At 56.7% G+C, this 20,996-nt stretch overlaps 4 protein-coding genes across 6 annotated transcripts in view; 1 reads left to right on the top strand and 3 right to left on the bottom strand.

Annotated features, from left to right (window-relative positions):
• Positions 1-6,365, top strand: part of RNF123 (ring finger protein 123) — a 47,348-nt gene extending 40,983 nt beyond the window's left edge. For both annotated transcript variants that reach the window (XM_059480258.1, XM_059480257.1), the window contains 4 exons: positions 5,045-5,187; positions 5,523-5,617; positions 5,717-5,802; positions 5,906-6,365. In XM_059480258.1, coding sequence (XP_059336241.1) covers positions 5,045-5,187; positions 5,523-5,617; positions 5,717-5,802; positions 5,906-6,005 — 424 coding nt within the window. In that variant the 3' untranslated portion in view covers positions 6,006-6,365. The remainder of the gene's footprint in view (positions 1-5,044; positions 5,188-5,522; positions 5,618-5,716; positions 5,803-5,905) is intronic.
• On the bottom strand, positions 874-3,511 carry AMIGO3 (adhesion molecule with Ig like domain 3). Its single transcript, XM_059480259.1, has one exon. It carries the CDS (start codon positions 3,269-3,271, stop codon positions 1,745-1,747), a length of 1,527 nt encoding a protein of 508 aa, XP_059336242.1. The 5' UTR covers positions 3,272-3,511; the 3' UTR covers positions 874-1,744.
• Positions 6,366-6,439: 74 nt separating the features above from the next.
• Positions 6,440-8,749, bottom strand: GMPPB (GDP-mannose pyrophosphorylase B). Its single transcript, XM_059480260.1, has 8 exons — positions 8,520-8,749; positions 8,374-8,454; positions 8,252-8,300; positions 7,498-7,799; positions 7,343-7,421; positions 7,121-7,248; positions 6,757-6,939; positions 6,440-6,629 (listed from the first exon to the last, which is right to left on the bottom strand). The coding sequence occupies exons 1-8, from the start codon at positions 8,646-8,648 to the stop codon at positions 6,498-6,500; spliced, it is 1,083 nt and encodes a 360-aa protein (XP_059336243.1). The 5' UTR covers positions 8,649-8,749; the 3' UTR covers positions 6,440-6,497.
• Positions 8,750-9,261: 512 nt separating this feature from the next.
• IP6K1 (inositol hexakisphosphate kinase 1) overlaps positions 9,262-20,996 on the bottom strand; it is a 36,931-nt gene continuing 25,196 nt past the window's right edge. Inside the window, exons 4-8 of one of the 2 annotated variants that reach the window (XM_059480213.1) lie at positions 17,302-17,619; positions 14,918-15,128; positions 14,112-14,296; positions 12,610-12,785; positions 9,262-11,756 (exon numbers count right to left, since the gene is read on the bottom strand). In XM_059480213.1, the coding sequence (XP_059336196.1) occupies positions 11,247-11,756; positions 12,610-12,785; positions 14,112-14,296; positions 14,918-15,128; positions 17,302-17,524 (1,305 nt within the window). In that variant the 5' untranslated portion in view covers positions 17,525-17,619 and the 3' untranslated portion in view covers positions 9,262-11,246. The remainder of the gene's footprint in view (positions 11,757-12,609; positions 12,786-14,111; positions 14,297-14,917; positions 15,129-17,301; positions 17,620-20,996) is intronic. The other variant, XM_059480216.1, reaches the window with a different exon arrangement.

The following is a 20,996-nucleotide window of genomic DNA, read 5'->3' as shown; positions in this document are numbered from 1 at the left end:
GGCCAGGCTGCCTCAGGAGAGCTGCTCTCCCAGGCACTCACCCCTCCCTGGATGGGGGGAGGAAAATTGACAATTTATTTGGGCACAAAGTTGATGTTTTGCTGGGAAGAAAGCTGCTTGTTTCCTAGGCAGAGAAGTTGAGAGGATGTGTGCTAGTGTGGTCCCAATGCCACAGGGTTCTTCCCCTCCTGCCAGTCACCGGGCTGCCAGCAGTTCCTGGGACCAGAGCTCAGCCATGGGAGGGGGCTGCAGGTGTCTGAAGGGTCCTGGTCCCCCCTGTGCTGCATGTGATGGCCACACGCTCCTGCTCCAGCTGTGGATGGGACACTGGTGGCTGGCAGAGGGGTAGGATACCCTTAGCCCTCTGTGGGATCAGACAAGCATGTTGGGGGGACAGAACCACTCCCTGTTTCAGGAAGAGGGAAGAGTGGGTGCCAGGGAAGGCAGTGTAGGTGAAATGAATGGGGGGGCTCCATCTGCAGGGAGCACCAGGGCTTTGCCAAAGGCATATCCCATCCCTAGTGGTTTCTTTCCCCTGTATCTAAAAGCCTGCTTGTTCCTTTTGGGGTCTGGATGTGCCCTTTTGTCAGTCAGTGCTGCTCCTTCCCCAGCTCCCAGGCATCATTTAGGGGCCCTGCCCTCCCAAGGACAAACCACTGTGTGCTTCTCTCTCACCAGCAGCACACCAGCAGCACATTTAACCCCCTTGCCAAGGCCACCTGAAGGCCATTTGATGGGAACAGGATGCTCCCTGTGCCAGGCCTGCAGGAATTCAGGGCTCCCTCAGCCTTCCACCGCTGTGCCCGTGAGCTGCACATTGCTGCAAGGGCAAGGAGACACTCAGCCTAGCGTGAGCTTAAAAAAATAGGCATTTTTATTCCAATGGAACTAGAGAATTACGGCCCAGGAGAGGGGAGGATTACTCACATTTATCGATAGGCTGATTGGGTTACTGCCTAAATAGCTGTGCTCGGGCAGCGTGTCCGCCTCAAGGAGAAGCAGCGGGGAGCGCGTGGCGCATCGGGGACTTCGGTGTCCTTGGTGGCACTGAGCAGTGCGGGCTGGGGCGCTGTGGCTCGTCACCTTGTCCTGCCTGGATGATTTACAGCTTCTCGGGAAGCAAAAGCTTGGAAGGTTTGCTTGGCCGCGTGGCTGGTCGGGCGCTGAGCTCCATCCCTCCTGCACGGCCATGTCTGGGGAGGGCTGTGGGGGTGTGTACCCCCGTTTGTGACAGGGTCACACTCCCCTGCTCTCAGCCATGACATGCTGATGGCGCGTGCTGGGAGAGGACAGTGGCATCACCAATCCTGAGGACCTGGCATGAGCCAGGACAGTGTCCCACTTGTCACAGCTATTCCTTTGCCTGGGGGGTCTGTGGCAGTGATGTCAGGTTGGGCATCTCCTGCCTGGGGACATGACAGACCCCCAGGCCTGGTGTCACATTAGCAAGGGCAGGTGCCCAAATGAAGGGGTGTTTCTCCAGCATGCTGGGTTCATCAGCATTACCAATGTGCTAACAAGGCCATTGCCAGCAGATTATGCAAGGTGCTCGTGCTGGGCACCAATGTGCCCGTGGCCCAGAACCCACCAGGAGCCCGTGGCTGAAGCAGTTGTGGGTGATGTCAGTCACTCCCGTGGGTCATGGTCAAGCCAGGAATTCAGGATTCCCAATAATCCTGATCTAGCAGCAGATGGAGCAGACCAGCTCTCAGGAGGCCTCTGCTCTGCTCCCAGCTCTGTCCCACTAAGATACAATGGGGGTGTCAGAAAAGACAGAGCTGATGGACTCTGAGTCCGACTTGAGCTGCAGGACCTTGGGGTGCTTGGGGTCGGGGAAGTCCTCACCGAGGGCCAGGCGGATCTTGCCGTTCTGTGTCTCCCTGATGGGCTCCAGGAACACGACATGTTTGTTGGCGCTGGCCTTGCGGTGCGGCCCGTCGGTGGCCGGGGGAGTGGTGCTCAGGATGGAGGACTGGGCGCTGCACTCCTGTGGGGGGCTCCGCGGCGCCGGCCTCCTGCAGCAGCCCAGGCAGCGGCACGGCGTCAGGTACAGGTAGATGATCACCAGCACCAGGCTCACGATGCAGCCCAGCAGGGTCGTGAGGCCAGTGCTGAAGGTCTCCCCAGCTGCCTTGGGGTAGAGGACGGTCACGTTGAACTCGCACATCCTGCTGAAGTTGTAGGGGCTATTCATGGCCAAGCCCACGTAGACCCCCGAGAGCCAGGGCTTGGCTGCGGCGATCCTCAGGCTGCCGTTGCGATAGACCTCCAGGGAGCGATTGCTGTTCCCTGGGTGTTTGATGGGCTCGTGGCGAGGGGTGATCCACATGGAGGTGCTGGCAGCGTGGGGCAGGCTGCTGTTACTGCTGTTACAGGCGAGCAGGACGGGCTGGCCCACCACCACCTCCAGGTGCGAGAGGTGTGGGTCTTCAGTGCTCGCCGAGCAGTTCTCAAACATATCTCTGTGCTTGAGGAACTTGATCAGGGACCGGGGCACGTGGTCAGACACCTTGCAGGTGTGCTCCTCTGAGAAATCTTTCACGGAGCTGAAACCTCGCTGATTCCAGCGCTGAAGCATCAGGTAGAGCTGGCAGCTGCACCTGATGGGGTTGTTGTGCAGGTACAAGCCATTGCCGATGTTTTCGGGCAGAGCTGCCAGCACCTCCACGGGGATGCTGCTCAGGCTGTTGGAGGAGAGGTCCAGCGTGCGGAGCTTATGGATTCCCAGTCCCTGCACAGCATGGAAGGGGAAGGTGGTCAGGTTGTTCCAGCTCAGGTAGACTTTCCTCAGATCGCTCAGCTTGGCAAAGGCATTTTCATCCACCCGCTTGATGTGGTTGTCGTAGAGCAGCAGCTCCTCCAGGCTCACCAGCGCCTCGAAGTAGTGCCTCTCCACAGCTTGCAGGTGGTTGGAGGACATGTCCAGGTGCCGCAGGAAGGAGGCGTTGTGGAAAGCCCGCGGAGAAAGGTCCCGAATCTGGTTGTGGCTGATGTGGAGGGCCTCGAGGTGCGGGAGGGCGGCCAGCCAGTGGTCGTGGAGCTGGCTGAGGGCGTTGTGGCTGAGGTCTAGCGTGGTGGTGGTGGGCGGCAGTGCCTGGGGCACCCACCGCAGCGTCTGCCGGCTGCAGCTCAGCAGGTCGGAGGTGCAGATGCAGGTGTTGGGGCAGCGGTGGGGCTGCGGGGAGGCTCGGGGGGCGCACAGCTGGAGCAGCAGCAGGAACAGCTTTGCCGCCCGCGGCCACACCGACTCCGCGGTCGCCGGCGAGGACATTGTGGCGGGCAGGAGCCTCCGTACAGCCCCGCGGCACGGCCAGGCTCGATGAGACGCGAGAAAAATCTGCCGCCGTCTTTCGTCTCTCCCTCAGCGCTGCCTTGGCTCTACCAAGCATCCACAGGCGCCCTTTTGCACCCCGCGAAAGAGGATCCCGATTCCAGCCGTGGGGCTTGAGGAGACCCAAAGGGCGGCATCGCCCTGCCCGGCCGTGCCGCGGCTCACCCGAGGCTGCCTCGTACCTGCGCTGCCGGGGGCCGGGCGCTGCCGGGGCTCGGCTGGGCGCCGCCGATCAGCACCGGGGGGCTGGGGCGCTCGGGCTGTGTCTGTGTCGGGCTGGGCGGGCGCCTCGCTGCCTCTCGGAGCTGCTCATCCCTGGAGTGCGAAGTTTCTCAGGGCTCAGCGCCGCCGGGGCACATCCGCACGCTGCGACCTCCGGGGAGCCTGGTGCGGCTCCGTCCCGGGCAGCATCTCCGGGAGCTCCGGGAGCCGATCCCGCTCCTGCCCCTATTTACGGGCGGGCGGTGCGCGGCGAGGGGGCCGGGCGGGATCTCATTGGCCCCGGCGCGGGGAGTGGTGGCCCTGGCCGGTCCCTGTCCCCTTCCCTGGCCGCGGCCCTCCCTGCGGGTGGGCAGAGGATGCGCAGCCAGCACCGACCCTGCGTGGTCGCTCGTCCCCAGGGGAGCCGAGGACCACTGGCCGCACCGGTGTGCAGCCGCCGGGGAGCTGAGGATGGAGGCTGTAATCCATAGAGCGGCTTCTCCGCCGCTGCCCAGCCGCTGGCAGAATGCTGGAATAAACCCGTCACCTCTGGGAGCCCCTCGTGTCACATCCTGCACCACGCTGCGAGTGGGGATGGCGGTCGCCTCCCCCCAGTGCTGCTTGTCTGCCAGCCGCGGTCCGTCCTGCTCCCTAATCCTCATCACCCCACGGGCTGGGGACCCCCCAGCACCCCCGGCCCTGGGCTGAGCGGGGGGCTCAGCCCGGTGGGGTCCCCACGGCAGAGGGGGTGCCGCGGGCTGCTGACGGGGGTGGAGTGGCCACAGGGTGAAGGACATGCAGGAATGTCATTATCCAGAGCTCAGGCGGTTTAGTGGGAAGAGGAGAGCTGGGGAATTGTTTTCCATTAGGGCAGCAAAAAGCTAATTTGGCGGCTGCGGCTGCTGCGAGTCAAGGGGCTGTTAACCCCCTGTGCCCTGGCTCAGCCTGTGCTGGCTGGCTGCTCCTTTGCCCCTCCTGCCGCTGGGGCTGCTCTGCTTGCCCCTGGGCCAGCCACGGAGCAGCTCTGCTCCTGCCCGGGACTGTTACCAGGCACTGGTGCCCGAGGGAGACACTTATTAAGGCGACCTTCATCCGTCCTGGCTGTGCCCACTGAAATCAGGGAGGGCCGTGACTCCTCCCTCCTGCCTTTTGGGGGGACCCGTTTGCCCTGAGCACATCCTGAGCTGTCCTGTCGGTGCAGGACGGCCCCAGTCTCCATGTGAGGCTCTGCAGAGCATCTCCCTTGAGGTGCTGTGACCAAGGGCAGCGCTGGATGCCTCAGCTGCCCTGCAGCAACCCCAGGCTCAGGCACTGGCCCGAGGGCTGCAGCCTCAGCAAGTGCAGAAGCACCGCATCGATCTCTGAGCCTCTGAGTCGGGGTGCCAAAGGGGGAGGAGGAGGAGGATGGCTGCTGCTCTTTGGCTGCATCTGAGCATGGAGCAGGGGGACACCGGCTGGGGATGCTGGTGTGGGAGCACAGGGGGGTTGTCAGAGCTCTGTGTTCCCCGGCAGGACCGAGCGCGCCACGGCGGTGCTGCTGGCAGATCCCTGCTTCCAGCTGCGCTCCATCCAGTACCTGCTGGGCCACGCCGAGCCCTCGGCCCTGGCAGCAGCTGCCCCGGCCACGGACAAGCGCCACTTCTCCCTGCACACCTGTAAGTGTTGGCACTGCACTGGAGCTGGGCTCTGCTCACCTCCCAGCCACAGCTGGGGAGGGGGAATGGGGCTGCTGGTGTCTGTGTCCCCTGCAACATCCCAGCCCTTTTAGTCTCTGGGCACAGGTGTCTATGCCCTCCTCCACCACGCACCTTAAGCAGCACTTTGGATGGGGATGTATCCAGTGCCAGCCAGTTGTTCTGCCCTTCTCAGTGTCTGGTGCTCCCTGTCCTGCTGGTCCCCAAGGGCAGCTGCAGCCCCTGTGCATCACTGAGCAGCCTCAGGACAGCCTGAGGGTCCCATTCACCCCAAAAACACCCACTTTCCTCCCCAGACACAGAGTACATCAGTACTGAGGAGCTGACAAAGGTGGAAAAGATGCTGAACCATCTGAGTGAGGAGTCCAAGCAGGCAGCTGCAACCACACTGGTGAGTCCTGCCCCTGCCCCAGCCCTGTCCCAGTCCTTGACAGCAGGCCTGGGACACGGGACTTTGGATGGCCCTGCTAACTCCTGGTAACCCACACAGCCCACCAGCGAGGAAGACCTGTGCCCCATCTGCTACGCACACCCCATCTCGGCCATCTTCAGGCCCTGCTCCCACAAGTCATGCAAGTGAGTAGCTCCCATGTGTGACCTCCACCAGGATGACTTCAGCCCCTGGCCCTGCCCTGTGCCACGTGGGTGGGGGCTGATGCTCTTTCCTCCTCTGTCCCAGAGCCTGCATCAACCAGCACCTGATGAACAACAAGGACTGCTTCTTCTGTAAGGCCACCATCACAGGGGTGGACGACTTCACCAAGCCAGCCAGCTCGTAGAGCCCAGCCCCACAGGCTCCCCCAGCGGAGCGGGGCAGCCCCCCCGCCTCACACTGCCTTCTCCCCAAACCTTGCCCTGCTCAGGCTGTGGCACCCTCGCCCAGAGGGTCAGGAGCCAGCATGGGGCAGCAGCGTGAGGCGGGAGGGCTGCAGGGTGGGAAAGGCAGGTGCCCAGCAGCCTCCCTGCCCCAGGGGCCGTTCTCAGGCAGGGGAGCCCAAGGCCTCGGCTCTGCGGCAGTGCTGGGAACACACGGCAGCCCCGGGGCCAGGGCAGGGGGCTGGGCTGGGCATTTGGGCTGTTAACTTGCCCCTGGCTGGGGGCTGACTTCATGAAAAGCAGCATTAAATTATTCTTCCTTATGTGGTACCCTGAAAGATGGGAAAGGGAAGGCCCCCGCTGTTGGGGCCGCACTCAGGTGATGCTTAACAGTAAATGGAAATATAAATATTTAATCCAAGGAGAGCTGGGAGCACAGGGCCTGCTGGGGGCTGCTACATGATGATGCGTGGCTCTGGCACAGACTCGGCGATGGATTTGTGTGGCAGCACATTGGCCCCGTTGAGGTAGAGCTCGTCGTTGACGATGACGTCCTCGCCCAGCACAGTCACGTTCTCCATGCGCACCTGCCCAGAGAGGCCCTGTCACACCCCTGGGCTCGGGCTGCTGCTCCTGCCTGCAGGGACCACAGCCCGAGGAGGTGGGAGGGCAAGAGCTGAGTCCCCATCCCCTGCAGGGCACCCGTGTCCTCACCCACTGCCCCACGGAGCAGCTCCAGCCCACGATGCAGGACTCCAGCCAGGAGTGGGAGCGGATGCGGGCCCCTTCCAGCACAGTGCAGCGCTTGATGCGCACCCCGTCCTCCACCACCACGCCGGCCCCGATCGTCACGTTGGGGCCGATGACACAGTTTGCCCCAATCTTGGCACTGGGGTCCTGGAAGGAAGAGGGCCCATGCCAGGGTCGGGAGGGCAGACAGCTCTTGGCATAGCCCATGCCACTTGGCCAGCCAGGGGAGAGGAGGGCACAGCTTGAGGATGGCAGCGAGGACAGTGGTGGGACAATGCAGAGAGCTCATGAAGTGCCCGGGGCTGGTGTGCTGGGGGCTGGCACTTACCACCAGCACATTCCCCACGACACCAGGCCCCGAGTGCAGCTTCTCAGGGTGCTGAGCCCGCAGCGCTTGCAGGTACATGCACATGCCCGTAAGGAAATCCTTGGGCTGCCCAATGTCCATCCAGAAGCCTGCGGAGACAAAGCCACGGTGACAGCCCCCAGCGTGAGGGTGGCAGCGCAGGCAAGACCCCCGATGCTGCCTGCACTGTGCACGGGGCCTTACCCTGTAGCTCCATGGCGTAGAGCTGCCCGTCCTGTGCCATGGCTGGGAAGATCTCCTTCTCGATGGAGGTGGGGCGCAGCTGCGAGGACGGGGCACAGGGCTGAGCAGGGGGCACAGCCCGTCAGCCCAGCCCAGCCTGGCACCCCGGCTTGTACCTGGATGCGTTGCAAGATGCCAGGGTTAAATATGTAGAGGCCAGCGTTGATCTTGTTGGACACAAAGACGCGCGGCTTCTCCACGAAGCGGCAGATGCGGCCGGTGTCGGCCTCGCACACCACCACGCCATACTTGGCCGGCTCCTCCACGCGGGTCACCACCAGGGAGCCCTCACCGCCGTGCTGCCGGTGGAAACGGGCCAGCGCCGCGAAGGGGAACTCGCAGATCACGTCGCTGTTGAGGACAAAGAAGGGCTCCCCGTCCTCGGCCAGCAGGTCCCGTGCCAGCGCCAGCGGCCCCGCTGCGCGGCCGTGAGTGAGGCCGCAGGGACAGGGTGAGCCCGGGTCCTGCTGGCCCCACCTCTGCCCGGCCCAGGATCCCTCCCGAGTCCCCAGTCCCTCTGGATCCTCACCCGACCCGCTGTCCCTGGTCCTGCCCGTGTCCATCCTGGCATACCCCTCCTGATTCCCCTGCTCCTGCCAGCCCTACCCATCCACAGTCATGCTGCTGCCCATGGTGTCCCACTGCCGGTGTCCCCCAGCCCTACCCGTCCATACCCACCCTCATGCCCACGATGTCCCCCAGCCCTACCCATCCATACCCACCCTCATGCCCACGGTGCCCCCTCCCAGCATCTCTAGCCGTGCCGTATCCATCCCGGTGTCCCCCCGTAGCACCCGCCCTGCTGTCCCTGGATCTCCTCCATCCCGCCTGCGCCCGCCCTCCAGCCCCAAGCTCCCGCCCGAATCCTACCTGTGCCCAGCGGCTCCTTCTCGTGGGACATGGAGATGCGGATGCCGAGCTGCGGGCACAAGGTGAGCGGCGGGACAGGCCGGGTAACGGGGGGAGGAGGGAGGACTCGGAAGGGCTCTTACCCGTTGTTCCTGCTCCCGCATAGCGGCCTCCAGCGCGTCGGACATGTAGCTCACCGCCAGCACCACATGGCTGACGCCCGCCTGCGGGAGCGCGGGTCAGCCGGCGGCGGGGCGGCCCCCGCGCCCCCCGCGCCCCGCGCCCCCACCTGCCGGAGAGCTTCGAGCTGGTGGAGCAGCACCGCCTTGTTGCAGAACTCCACCAGCGGCTTCGGCCGGCTCAGGGTCAGCGGCCGCAGCCGCGTCCCGAAGCCGCCAACCAAGATCAGCGCCCGCATCCCCCGCGTCCCGCGTCTCACGCCAGCGACCGCACCGACACGTCAGCGCCGGGCGCACCGGGCGCGTCACCGCCGCGCAGCAGCGCCCCGCCCAGGCCGTGCCTCCGCCGGGCCCTACCGCCCGCCCCGACACACTGCCTTCCTGCCCGGGCCCTACCGCCCGCCCCGATACACCGCCCCGATACACCGCCCCGCCCGGGCCCTGCCTCCGCCGGCTCCTACCGCCCGCCCGGTCCTACAGCCCGCCCCGATACACCGCCCCGCCCCCGTACACCGCCCCGCCCGGGCCCTGCCTCCGACGGCTCCTACCGCCCGCCCGGGCACTGCCTCCGCTGGGCCCTACCGCCCGTTGCCGACACACCGCCCGCCCCGCACACTCCCCCGCCCAGCCGGCTCTGAAGGCCCGCCCGGGGCCCATGGCCGTACGGCCGGGTCGTTGCTGCAGCCACCGCACCCTGCCCGGGGCGCCCTCGGGCCGCAGCAGCCGCGGGGCGACCCTGATGAGAGGAGAGCAGCGGCAGCGGCCGCAGCCGCAGCGGGCGGGGACGTTCATCCAAACCCCCTAAACCCGTCCCCAAGGTTCAGACGGCGGGAGAGGCAGGCACGGCACGCCGCGGACAAAAACAGATCCTTTAATGGTTTTTGGTTCTCTGTGAAGCACAAACAGGGTGGTTATTCATGTAAAAACAAACGGGGCCAAGGCTATGTACAAGCTGTGGAGTCCCACCGCGGTGGTCCGAAGGGAGGGAGGCGGCTCCCACTGAGCACCGGCAGCGTGGCCCGTCCGTCACGGCCCGGTGAGGCGGGGAAAGGCAGTAATGAGAGCGGGGGACAGCAAGGGGCTCTGCCGGCCTGGCTCACCCGAGCACAGCCCGCGGGGACAAGGACATGCAGAGGTGGGCGGCGACAGGGCCAGGGAATAATGCGGCTCTTGTGGGTACCTACACCCCTGCACTCACCCAGCCTCGCTGCCTCCTGCAAACCTGCTCCCTGAAAATCCTGCGAGTCCCGGCAAGGTAGGGACCCGCAGGAGCAATGAAGTAACCCAGTGCAGGGCAGCGTGCCATGGATTAAGGTCCTTGTCCAGAGGATGGAAGGGGAGCAGTGGCTTGGGCACGCTTTGAGGAGCTGGGAGACAGGCAGAGAAATGGGGCAGCTCTCCTGTCCCATTCCACACCAGTGCCACAGACCTGTGCCTGAGATGTGGCAGCCGTGCTTTCCGAGCGGCCTCTGCACACATGGAGTCGGCACACATGCGACATGCGAGTATTCCCCAAACAAGCATCCCTGAAGTAATTAAAAAAAACTCCAACCCTGGCCTTGTGGGTACACAGGGTCATGGTAATGCCATGGAGCAAGTCAGTGAGAGCAGGAGGGAGCAGCCAGGGCCCCAGCACAGAAACAGGAGCTGAGGTGGAGCAGGGTTCGGTCCGGTACCACCAGGCCACAGTATCAAATGTTAATTCCTCATCAAAGGAAGCTGGGGACATTTATTCTGGGAGACACTGACTCCATGAAGCAAAGCTGAACAGTCAGGCAGTGGTACTGAACAGTCAAGACAGTGGCTCTCACTGCTCAGCCGGGTCACCCCCTCACCTGGCCTCTAGAGACCCTCAGGGAGGGGATGGGGATCAGCCCTAAGCCTCAGCCTCCCCTTCCACCACCTCCAGACCTGTTGGAGAGCAGGGCCTGGGGGCAGAGGGTCCCCAGGGAAAGAGGGCAGCTTTGTGCTGGAGGGACATACTCTGTACTTTACAGGAGGGGAAGGGTTGAAATGGTCCAAAATGCCCCACTGCAGCTGGGGTCATGTTAACTGCTACAGATACTATTGCTAGCCCACGAGCTGAGCGCTTTCAAGTCAGTGGTCCAGGGCAGAGTCACTCCTGCAGAGCCCTGTGCCTGCCCATGCCATGCCATGCCATCAGGGAGCGCACAGACCCCAGGCTCAAGCACAGCTCCACGTGTGTGGCATTCCCTCCGGGCCACAGCTCTGCCGGGGATTGCATTTGGTCATTTCATTTCCGTGTTTGGGGTAGATACTCACAGTGCCCAAACAGCAGAAAAAGGCAGCATCAAAAGCAAAGCCCCATTGGCAAAACCCAGGGCAGAGCCAGCAACACCAAACACAGGGACTGGCACCTGACTGCTCACCGGGGGCCTCACAGACGCTGCCAACCTCAGGCAAACGCCCTTTCCAACTCAGGAGAAATTCAAAGGGGAAGCTCCTGAGACAGAAGGCTCCTCACACCAGAGCTCCAGCCTCATCAAGAGCCCTGGGCTCTCCTGCTTTCTCCTCCCTATGTCCAGGTCCTCCCTCCAGAACGCACATATGACGAGCAAAGAACCGGGACACCTGACACCCAGCAGACACCTACAGAGCCTCCTGCAGAAGGCAGAGCAAGTGCGGTCAGAACCATCCGGGCAGCACGAGGAGTTCTTCCATCCTGCCTCACCTCAGCTCTTCTATCCAAGTACATTTAAAAAACAACAGAGCGATACAGTTGTTTAAAACCAAATTTGTCTGTGTTTTTCCTGTGGTAGTGGGTGGTCTTGTCTGCTCCTGCCACCAGGACAAGAATAAGAGGCCACAGCTCAGAGCTACTGGTTTTCCTCCCGCATCTGTTCCATGATGTTGATGAGGCTCTCCAGCCCGAACACGTAGCCCATGTCGGGTCCGTCGTGCACGGTGGGGTCGTCACGGAAGCCCTTGAAGGTGCTGTGAGCAAAGTCAATCATGCGCACGTCCACCTTGGGCTGGGCCGAGGAGCCGGGCTCCGAGCTGCCGCCCTCCTGGAGGCTCTCCGGGCCCGGGCCCTCCCCGCGCTTCAGGCGCGCCTCGGGCCGGCGCTCCAGCGGGGTCCCCGCACGGCTGTCCTTGCCGTCGTAGATGATGAGCAGGGAGCTGGAGTAGAAGCGGTAGGAGGCCTGTCTCTCCAGAACCGCCTTCAGGCTGCGCAGCTTGGCCAGGACAGGCTCAAAGAGGTCCTTGCGCAGCTCGATGCCGTTGTGCAGATACTGGTAGAGGGCGTTGCGGAAGCCTTCGATGGAAAGGCCGCGCCCATAGTATTTATTCCTGCATAAGTAATGCCCCGTGTCCAGCTGATAGACCTGGAACACCAAAGGAAATGCACATCAAGTGGGAGCAATGGGGTATGGCCACGCAGAGAGCCCTGAGCTGTCCTGCACATTGACAGGGCAGAGGGAACTCATCCTATCCCCATTATGATTGAGTGGGAGCAGGAGACAGCTCTGCCCGTTCCCTGCATCCCAGAGCAGCTCATAGGTGCTGCCCAGGGACAGACTCAGGATGCCTGAGCACTAATCCTCTTCCAGGACACCCAAAAGGGGCTCACGAGTCCCAGTGCCCCAAAAAGGCATGACACAACTGACCCCAAGAGTTAAAAAGCCAAGTCTTACAGCAACTCAGACAATGCTCTGGCAGCAGGAGCTGCTGACACCTATTGCCAGTGATCACAGGGCAAGTGATTAATGAGGAGCCCTCATTGCTTCAGAGTCTGTGGGCAGAGATTTGGGTTTACAAGATCTGGTTCCTTCAGCAGGTGGGGAAAGGAGCGATTATTGCACAATAGCAAATCCTTGTGCACAGGTCCAGGCACAGCAAAGCAACTTTTTAACAATCAGTGCAGTATAGAAGGAAATGCCAGACACTTCCATTCCCAGGCATTGTGATTCTAGCTGAACACCAAGCAACAAAAATAATTTTATTAGAAAATCCCCTAACTGTCTGTGAACAAAGGAGCTCTGCACAAAGGAGGCTATCTCAGAGAACACAGGTTCATTTGTTTTAGGCTTAGAAATGAAGACAAAAATAGCATGAATGCTGCTGTACCTACCTGCAGAGGGAGGTTCAAATTCAGTGCTCAGCAGGAAACACTAACTGGGAGGCTTAATGCAGCTGTGAAAAGGAAGGTACAGCATCTGCAGCCTGGGGGATCCCTACCTGCATCCCACACACACGCACACCCAAGGTGGCAGAAGTGCTCTGTTCACACTTCTTCATCTGCCGAGCAGCCTTCTCCTCAGAGGCATCATCTCCGTGCTGTCTGGTCCCCATCTTCAGATCAAGCACACAGGGAAGCTTGAAGTGATGCACCACATTCTCCAGCAGCAGGAACTCTGGGATATGTGTCAAGGAGAGCTCACCCACCACAGACACCCGAGGGCCACCACAGACAGGGACCTGGGCCAGCAGGAGATAGGGATGGACAACAAATGTGCAAATGCTCATTCTATTTGCTTCATATAGGAACCAAAGAGCAGACAAGACAAACAGCTTGGTGAGCCGAAGAAAAGGACAAAACCCAAACAGTGGACTCAGACTTTCACAGCTGGGAGGAGGAAACAGCCTAGAAAGTGGAACAGCCAACAGCAGGAAGGTCACATGCAGTTGTACTGGAAATTCAGAGGGGAAACTGAAAAGCAAAACATTGGTGTCAGGAAGGACATAGTATGCCAGTAGGAACTGCTGATCCATTAAGAGAGAGCTTACAGTCTAATCAAATTAGCCATTTGACCATATGGATAAACAATACAAAGCCCACAGACTGAAAACTCAAGGGCCAATTAATGGCAGGGTTGGCCTGTCCAGAACAGCAGCACTGCCCAACACACAGGGGGGAGCTGGGGAGGTGACAAAGCCAGGAAACAGAACAGTAACAGGAGCCCTCTGTCACCAGCACACAATGGGCAAGCCCCTGCACTGGGGCACAGCACTGAGAACACACCCCAGGCACTCTGTACACCAACCTGATCCAAAAGGGGGAAAACACCCCAAAAGTCTGCCCTAAGGAGTCTCACAGGGCAGAGATCAACATGTAAAATCTGAAATGGCAACCAGGGCACAGCTGGATTAAACGTGCAAGAGCGGAACTGTGTTTGGTTTAGAAAGAGGAACTTCATAAAAGTAAGGAAGTGTGCTTAAAAAGGAGAGGGCAGCCAAAGAGAATGACTTCTCTGCAAGTGATGCAAGCTATTTAAAAATAAAATCTGGAGTCTCCAAGCCAACACTTGAGAATTGGAGAAGAAAGCCCAGGCAGTTAAAATGATGAATACAGCTATTAAAAGTAAGCTTGTTTCTATGTGAGGAAAACAGAATCCAGGTGAAACAAAATAACCCTGCAAGCTGGCAAGTTTAGCAAAGGCAGGAGGAGTCATTTGTGAAGGCACAGAAAACAAACCCATCTTCAACCATATGAAGAGGTCAGTCAGACTGCCTGAAGATGGACTGAGATCTTTAGGGCCCCTTCCAATCCAAACCATTCTATGACTCATCAGTGTCACAGTATGGGAAGCAGGAAGGAACAGCTGAAAGGAACATGTAACTCAACTGTGGCTGAGCACAGAAATGCCAAGGGAGATGCAGGCCTGGCTGCCTCAGGCACAAACGGGTGAGGGCAGGGCAGCAGCAGCCTGACCCACCCAGCTGTGCCTCCCAAAGGATACTGTACAGCTTCCTGTCCTTGGACTCAGAGCGCATGCGGCTCAGCTGCTGCTTGTGGCAGCGCAGGCTCCAGGGGTTATAGCTGATCTTCTCAGAGCTCAGCCCGCTGTTCCCATCCAACATCTGAAATGGAACATCTGAGTGGATGTGCAAGTCCACCCTGGGACTCTTCGTTTCCTGGATGCTGCTGGTGTAAAGACAGAACAAACCTGCCGGTTAGAATCCATCAGTTCTTCACACACAACTGTCACATCCTCCCCTGGCACGCAACCATCTCCTGTTCCTTCTCCTGCTGCACACAATGCAAATCTAACAGCAAATCCTCACCAATACCCTGGGCTGTGGACCCATGGTCTATTTAATATCTCTGCTATCTCTGCTAATAGAGCAAACAGGAACACTTGCTCTGGTCTATTTAATATCCCTACTAATAGAGCAAACAGGAACACTTGCTCCTCTGGAAGCTCTGGCTGGGTGAGGTAGAGGACCCATATTCAGAATATCCTGGGAATAAATCCCTGGGTTAATAACCAGGTGGACTGAAGAGTGTTCAAATCTGCTCTGTATGCTTTGGTTCCACATCTGATACACTGCCAACACTTACCCTGTATCAGAAGCATTTCATATGGATGAATTAGTCCTGAACCCAGCAAAACTCCTGATAAACTCTGCAGTGCCAAAATCTGCTGGGCTAGCAAGTGCACAACAGCCTGGCCACCTTAAGGAATTGCAGAACATCCTCAACTAAAGGAATAAGGAAGAGAGATCTCCCAATATTCGTGTTGTCACTGGGCCCTCCAAGCTTTACCTTTCGGTGCTGTCACTGGCCAGGCCAGGCTTCTCCTCCTTGTGCTCGGTGCCGCTGCTTGACCTGTGGAGGCTGCGGCGCGAGTGCTTGCGCCGTGGCTGGTCCCTCTCGGGCAGATCATCCTGCTCCAGAGCCTCGTTCTCAACGTAGGGGTAGGCCACCAGGTTAATGTAGCCATCACTGTCTCCCTCAAAACACACAGACACCACACCTGCCAGGGAGAAGCAACACGTCAGTGCTCCTGGAGGAGGGAATGCACAACCATTATGAACCAAATGTTCTGCAGGAGAGAGGAAAACACAGCTCACAGTGAAGCAAAGCAAGCCCAGAGCAATGGAAGAGGGGGAAGCTCTGCCACCACAGGAAATAAGGACAAAAGTGCAGCTGGTAGGCTGAGGGTGTGATTTATTTCCTTCCTTCAGTCTTGCAGCAAATGTCAAACTGGAGAGAGTCAAGTACAGTCTGCCAAGATGCTGAGGGGAGCAAAGCATGTAAAATAAAATCTGCTTTGTTTGGGTAAGTACCTACGTCCTGCAGAAGCGTTCCTGCTGTGGACAGGGACATCACTGGCCAAGCAGGACTGTGCTTTCTCTGCTAAAGGAGCTTTCTAGCAGCAGAGCAATGAAGTACAGAGCCCTAAGGCTGAGGTGACAACTGCCACTCTTATCACAAGCCAGCCAGTCTCACAAAAAAGGGATCTGCAAGGGCCCAGGCCTTCCTAGCAATAAAAACAGGGGACCCTGGAAGCATAACTACCTCTGCCAAGAGCAGGCAAGCAGGACCATGTGTCCTGTCCAGTTTCATCTTCTGAAGGCTCCTGGAAAGCACCACAGTCCAAGGGAAGTTACAGATCATCCCCAGCACAGACTCAGAATGTATCTGGCCAGCCACAGAGCAGGACTGCTGACACTTCCAGTTAGGGCTGACATCTTCATTTCTGGGACTACTGCCCCAGCCTGAAAATGAGGCCATCAGCCCATCTCCTGATGTGCAATGACAAAATGTTTCATTATCTTGTCACTAGTATTGACTAGCTGCCAGGAGTTTCAAATGACAGATGCACTGAATCAAATTTCTCACAAACATGAGGAAACCTTGCCCTGCCCAGCTGATGCAGGCCATCCTGTTCTCATCCTTCTTTTCTCCTTATCTGCACAGGACAATGCTAAGAAGGTTCAGGTGGCTGAAACACGACTCCAGAGTGTCACTACATAAATGCTACTCCAAGTGCTGCCTGGATGTGCCCAAGATACCTCTGTGAAGTCTTACAGTAACATCCAAGAGTTCAGACAGAAAATATCATACCCAGTGTTCCTCTCCCCCAGATCAGTAGGAAAGATTTCCAGGACTATGAGATTTCATCCTGTGCAGTTTCCTCACACTGAGAAGGACATGCACATCCATGCCATTAGGGTACCAGGAAGTAGTGACCTCAAGAAGACAAGAGTCCATCTGCACTATCAGCTTCATCAGTTTTAAACACACCTCCCAAAGAAAAACTCCCATCATATGGACTCTAGGAACTACACAGGCTTCAGTGGGATTTCTGATGGGACACTAGAGCACTGTGTGCCCCCAGAATGGCTGGAGGGTTAAGAGAGGACCCATCTGTTGCAGACTGCTCCCCTCACTCATGACAACCTGTGTGCAGACACCGGGAGGGAAGCTGATCAGGCTGCAGCCAGATGCAAAGGCAAGACCCTGAACAGATGGTGGTCCCAGCTGTCTGTAAAGCCTCACCTTCCCAGTGCCACAGGGAGACAAAGCAGCAGAGGGAACAGGAGCACTGAGCCCCCCAGAAGCCTACCTGATCATCACCCTGAGCACAAACACACAAGGCTGGAAGCCTATCAAGCTTCTCAAAGACACAGCTGAGCTGCCAACCTCCTACAATGACACAGGCACTGGAAAATTCCACTCCTTCAAAGCAGCTGGGGACAAGGTTGCACCTCAGCACTGGGAAAGCCATACTTCCTGCTTCAGCAGCTTGCTGCTATGGCTCCATAAAAGAGATGGGATGAGGAAGCAATAAATTACAGAACTGGAACGTGCAAATGCTCATTCTGTGATCTGGCTTCATTAGCTCAAGGTCAAGGCTGTAATTGACAATAACTTGGTAATAAAACTGCTTCAGTTACACATCCATAACCTTACACTTTGGACTACAACTGTCACACTGCATATTCTCTGTCTAGAAAGAGGAGAACATTCAAGTCAGTGTGCCTCCCAAAAAAACACCAAGACTTCCTCCTTTCCAAGTGCTGCTATCAAATTGCCAGCCCGCAAAATGGAGTTTATAAAAAGCAATATGACCCCAAAAGACAGCAAGACAGCAGCAGCTGCAGGAAAATGGAAGGGCAGTTTCTTCAAGGCTGTAACCTCACCTTTGTACTCAGGTGTGAACTCCTTCATTTCTGGGGGCAGGGACTCGTAGAAGCGCTGCTCCCGGGTGATGAGGGGCTTGCAGACGGTGTGGTCGTCGTAGCGCATCATGCTGCTGTGCCCGCCCACCTGGTGGATGAAAGGCTCCAGCAGGACCCCCCGGTCTCCAGAGCGAGTGGCATTCTTGCCATACTTGCCCACTTCCATGGTTTGACAAACACACATTGCGTTGGGCACCCGTTGCACTCCTGGAGCATGGGGAGAGCCACATGGGCTGGGAGGGGTAGCTCAGCACTGGCAATTTGCTTCCTTGCAGTGATCTGAAAGAGCAAGAGATTCCTGTTAGTAAAGGACTACTTACACTCACTCCTTGTTCGCTTGGAGAAGTTTATGGTATTCTGCTTTCTGTTTGTATCCTGCTTGCTCCAGCACGCTCCTCACCACCTCTTTAATCCTACAGGTAAACACACACTAATTAAGAGGCAGTCCCATCCAGAGCTCCTCCAATAGGATTGACTGCAGACAGGGAAAGGAGGAAATAGAGCTATTTTAAGCCTCCCATCTTTATAAAATATTATTTCCTTCCCTATTCATTTTATTACTAAGGCAATGGAGCAGACTGTGAGCTATAGCCCACACCTGCCTATCAGTATTGGTGACTGACACAGGTAGTACAAACACTTCCAGAATCTGAAATCTCCTTCTCATGCCTCTACATTTTTAACATCTAAGTAATTCCTGTTCACCTGCTACTGTCACAATGTTTCCTCCCTTAGTGCTCACTTCTCTTCAGGCACTGACATGAAAGATGCAGAGTAAGACAGTCATTCTGTCACTCTGTGTGCTGGAACTGAATGGATTCTGCTCACATTCTCTCCTTTATTACTCTCAGCTTTTCAGGACAATTTTCTAATGCTTTCACAACACCTATATGCACAACAAGGCCCTGATCTCCAGAGGTAAGCAAGATATACCACTAAATCCAAATGAGATTACAAGTGCTTAAGAAAAGCAGATGGTCTTTTAGTGTTTGCAGAGTGCCCAGCACAGCCACAGGATGATGGAAAAGTAAAGCTGCGCAAATTCTCTCAGATGACTTGCCCTTTTTCCAGCTTAGATCACAGCTGCCCCCGAGGCTGCTGGGGAAATGTCACAGGATTTCCTCACAACGATGGGTTATCCAAATGTTGGTACAAGACCCAAGTGGTGACTACAGTTTCCGAATGCACCGAATTTCCAGTTTCTTCACACAGTGTCAGCCAAGGGCAGTAATTTAAGAACTGAGGGATCCTGGAGGCCTGAGCAGGGGACACGGCTCAGGCTGTTCCTCAGCTGGCCACGGGATGTCTCTGCAGCTACACAGCACTGCCAGGCCGGGGGAATTCTGATGAACACGAGCTCATCTCCCCGCTCCAATTCGGCCATTTCAGAGATGAAGCTCAAGAGATTCAAAAGGAGGGGTGATGATACTTCATAACACGTTTAACCCAATCTAACCCAAATTCCCCACAGCAGGACAATGCTTCTCTCTCCTTGTCTGCTCACTCCTGCTTGCTCCCTCACCCTGGGTTTTTGGGATAGCATGAGTGTACGTACATTTGAGTTGAATCACCTCGCTGATCCCGTGGAAAACATTTCCTTTTGTGGTTACATGACCACACCACCACATTCAGTGCAAGGGGAATAATGTGAATATTTAGCTGGCTTTTAAGGCAGGGGTCAGGAAATAGGAGGGGAAAACCCCACAACACAGATAGTCCCTCTCTGTAGTAACTCATGTCAAAGTCTGTTCAAGGCATCCCTCAAACTCTGTCTCCAAAACTCACTCAGAGTCTAAGCTGGATCACAAACAAAAACATGCTGGGGATTTCTCTCCTCCCTCTTATTTGCTTTATCAACAAGAAGAAATTTCAGCAACAGACACACACGTTTTAGTTGGGTTTAACACAGTTAATATCCAAGAACAAGTGAGGTACCACCATCTGCAAGAGGTCAGCATGTCACAGATTCCAGACAAATCTTTCACAGACTCAAGTCTCCCTTTCCTAATGCAGTTTCTTGGATTCAATTTCTTTTATTTTGCCAATGACTAAAGCAGAGCTTTCAGCTATTCCAAACAATACAGAGGACAAACTTAACTTCACACCTTCCTGTAGTTTAAACTTCACAGGAAAGAGAAATACAAAATTTATCTGTGACAGTTGCTGTGCTCAGGAGACATGCACATGATGCTCAGGACTGCAGTCATCCAAGGGCTGCTGGGAAATGGCTGTGGCCACAAAGTGTCCTGGGCTCACAGCCAAGTACCCCAGCACCCCCAGGAAACCCCAACATGACAAATGTGGGTGTGCAGGCTGCCTGGGAGGAAGTGAAAGCCATAAAACCAAAACATTGAGGCTGTGACACAAGAGAAGGAGCTGGGCATCAGGTGAGGGGGGGGTCCAAAGCCAGATACAACTGCTCTGCACATGCATCCACACACTCTAGACAAACAGTCCTACAGGCAGTATTTTCCCATGTTCAAGTGAATGTGAGAAAAAAATATTTTGTGGCAAGCAGCATTTTGGAGGCATTTGTAAAGACAAAGATTCCCATAGGGCTTGAGAAAGAGACACTTCATAGCTCAGATCCAGCTTAGTGTTTTTCATCAAACTAACTCAAAGTAAAGGGTTACTACTAAACATGGACACTATCCACAAAGACAGAAGAATCCCAGCCGTTTCAAATGAATATAAAGCAGAAAACTATTTGAAGTCCTAAATATTACTCACCCTTTGTCTGTTAAACAAAAGCATGAGCTCAACTATTTTAGCTGGCTTATAAAATTCAAAGTCCTTCCAATTAAACTGCAAAACACAGTGCACAGTCTAAGAAACAGCTTCAGGGAGACCAGTTCATTTAGGGAGATCCTTTGGTATCTCCCACCACCACCACGGCAGCTCAAGCAGCAGTGAAACACCCAGGCCAGTTGAGCATCCCCTTCCAACAGAATGATCTCTCCTAAAAAAGACAAAGTCTCCACTGAGCTGGAGTCAGGAAAGGTGGGGGGTGGGGTTTAGGAGCACAGTTATCTGTGACTACACAGACATACAACCCCCCATATTTCATTATCCTCCCCAGTAACAGACTCTTGCACTGGAACAGAATTTGCTCTACAATATTTACGTCTAGACATCTCTTTGTCAGTGTATCTGCTCCAAGTCTGATCTGCATACCTCACTGTTTAAACACTTCCTGGCAATAAGATCTGCTTTCTTGTAGTAACACATTTCCAAACAAAACTCACTAGGACATCCAATATAACTCTGCTCTTCCTAACCCATTAAGTGGGGTAAACCCTGTCCTCAAAACTAGGAGATGGGAATCACCCTCCAGCAGGGAATACATCCCTTTGTAGAAACAATGCTGTGTTCTTGAAGACCCAGAGATCTCTAAAACATTACTGAACCTGGCTGAAGACTACAGGTGTCTTACCAGACCAGCACCAGACCCAAGGAGATGCTCCTGCCAGTTCACAGCACCAGAGAACAAGAACAGCAATGTCTCCTCTGAGGGTGCCACTTAAAGGAGACAGAAAAATGAGCCTTGGAGGTCACCACATGATGAGAGGTGAGGGCAGGGAGCTGCAGTGCCATGGCTGTGAGAATTACAGCTGAGCACCCCACGATGCTCGCTGATGTCCCTGCTCTCTGTAAGC

The sequence above is a fragment of the Ammospiza nelsoni genome, chromosome 11 (assembly GCF_027579445.1).
Source record: "Ammospiza nelsoni isolate bAmmNel1 chromosome 11, bAmmNel1.pri, whole genome shotgun sequence".
NCBI classification, from domain to species: domain Eukaryota; kingdom Metazoa; phylum Chordata; class Aves; order Passeriformes; family Passerellidae; genus Ammospiza; species Ammospiza nelsoni.
Note: the sequence above shows the minus strand (reverse complement) of the source record. Positions and strands in the feature narration are given on the sequence as shown.

What these genes read in the sequence shown, in the direction of transcription:
- GMPPB (XM_059480260.1), bottom strand. Translation starts at nt 8,648, where the DNA reads ATGCGGGCGCTGATCTTGGTTGGCGGCTTCGGGACGCGGCTGCGGCCG. An exon ending in TGCGGGAGCAGGAACAACGG is followed by an intron (nt 8,301 to 8,373) that starts GTAAGAGCCCTT and finishes TTGTGCCCGCAG; the next exon opens with CTCGGCATCCGCATCTCCAT. An exon ending in GCATCTTGCAACGCATCCAG is followed by an intron (nt 7,422 to 7,497) that starts GTACAAGCCGGG and finishes CCGTCCTCGCAG; the next exon opens with CTGCGCCCCACCTCCATCGA.
- AMIGO3 (XM_059480259.1), bottom strand. Translation starts at nt 3,271, where the DNA reads ATGTCCTCGCCGGCGACCGCGGAGTCGGTGTGGCCGCGGGCGGCAAAG.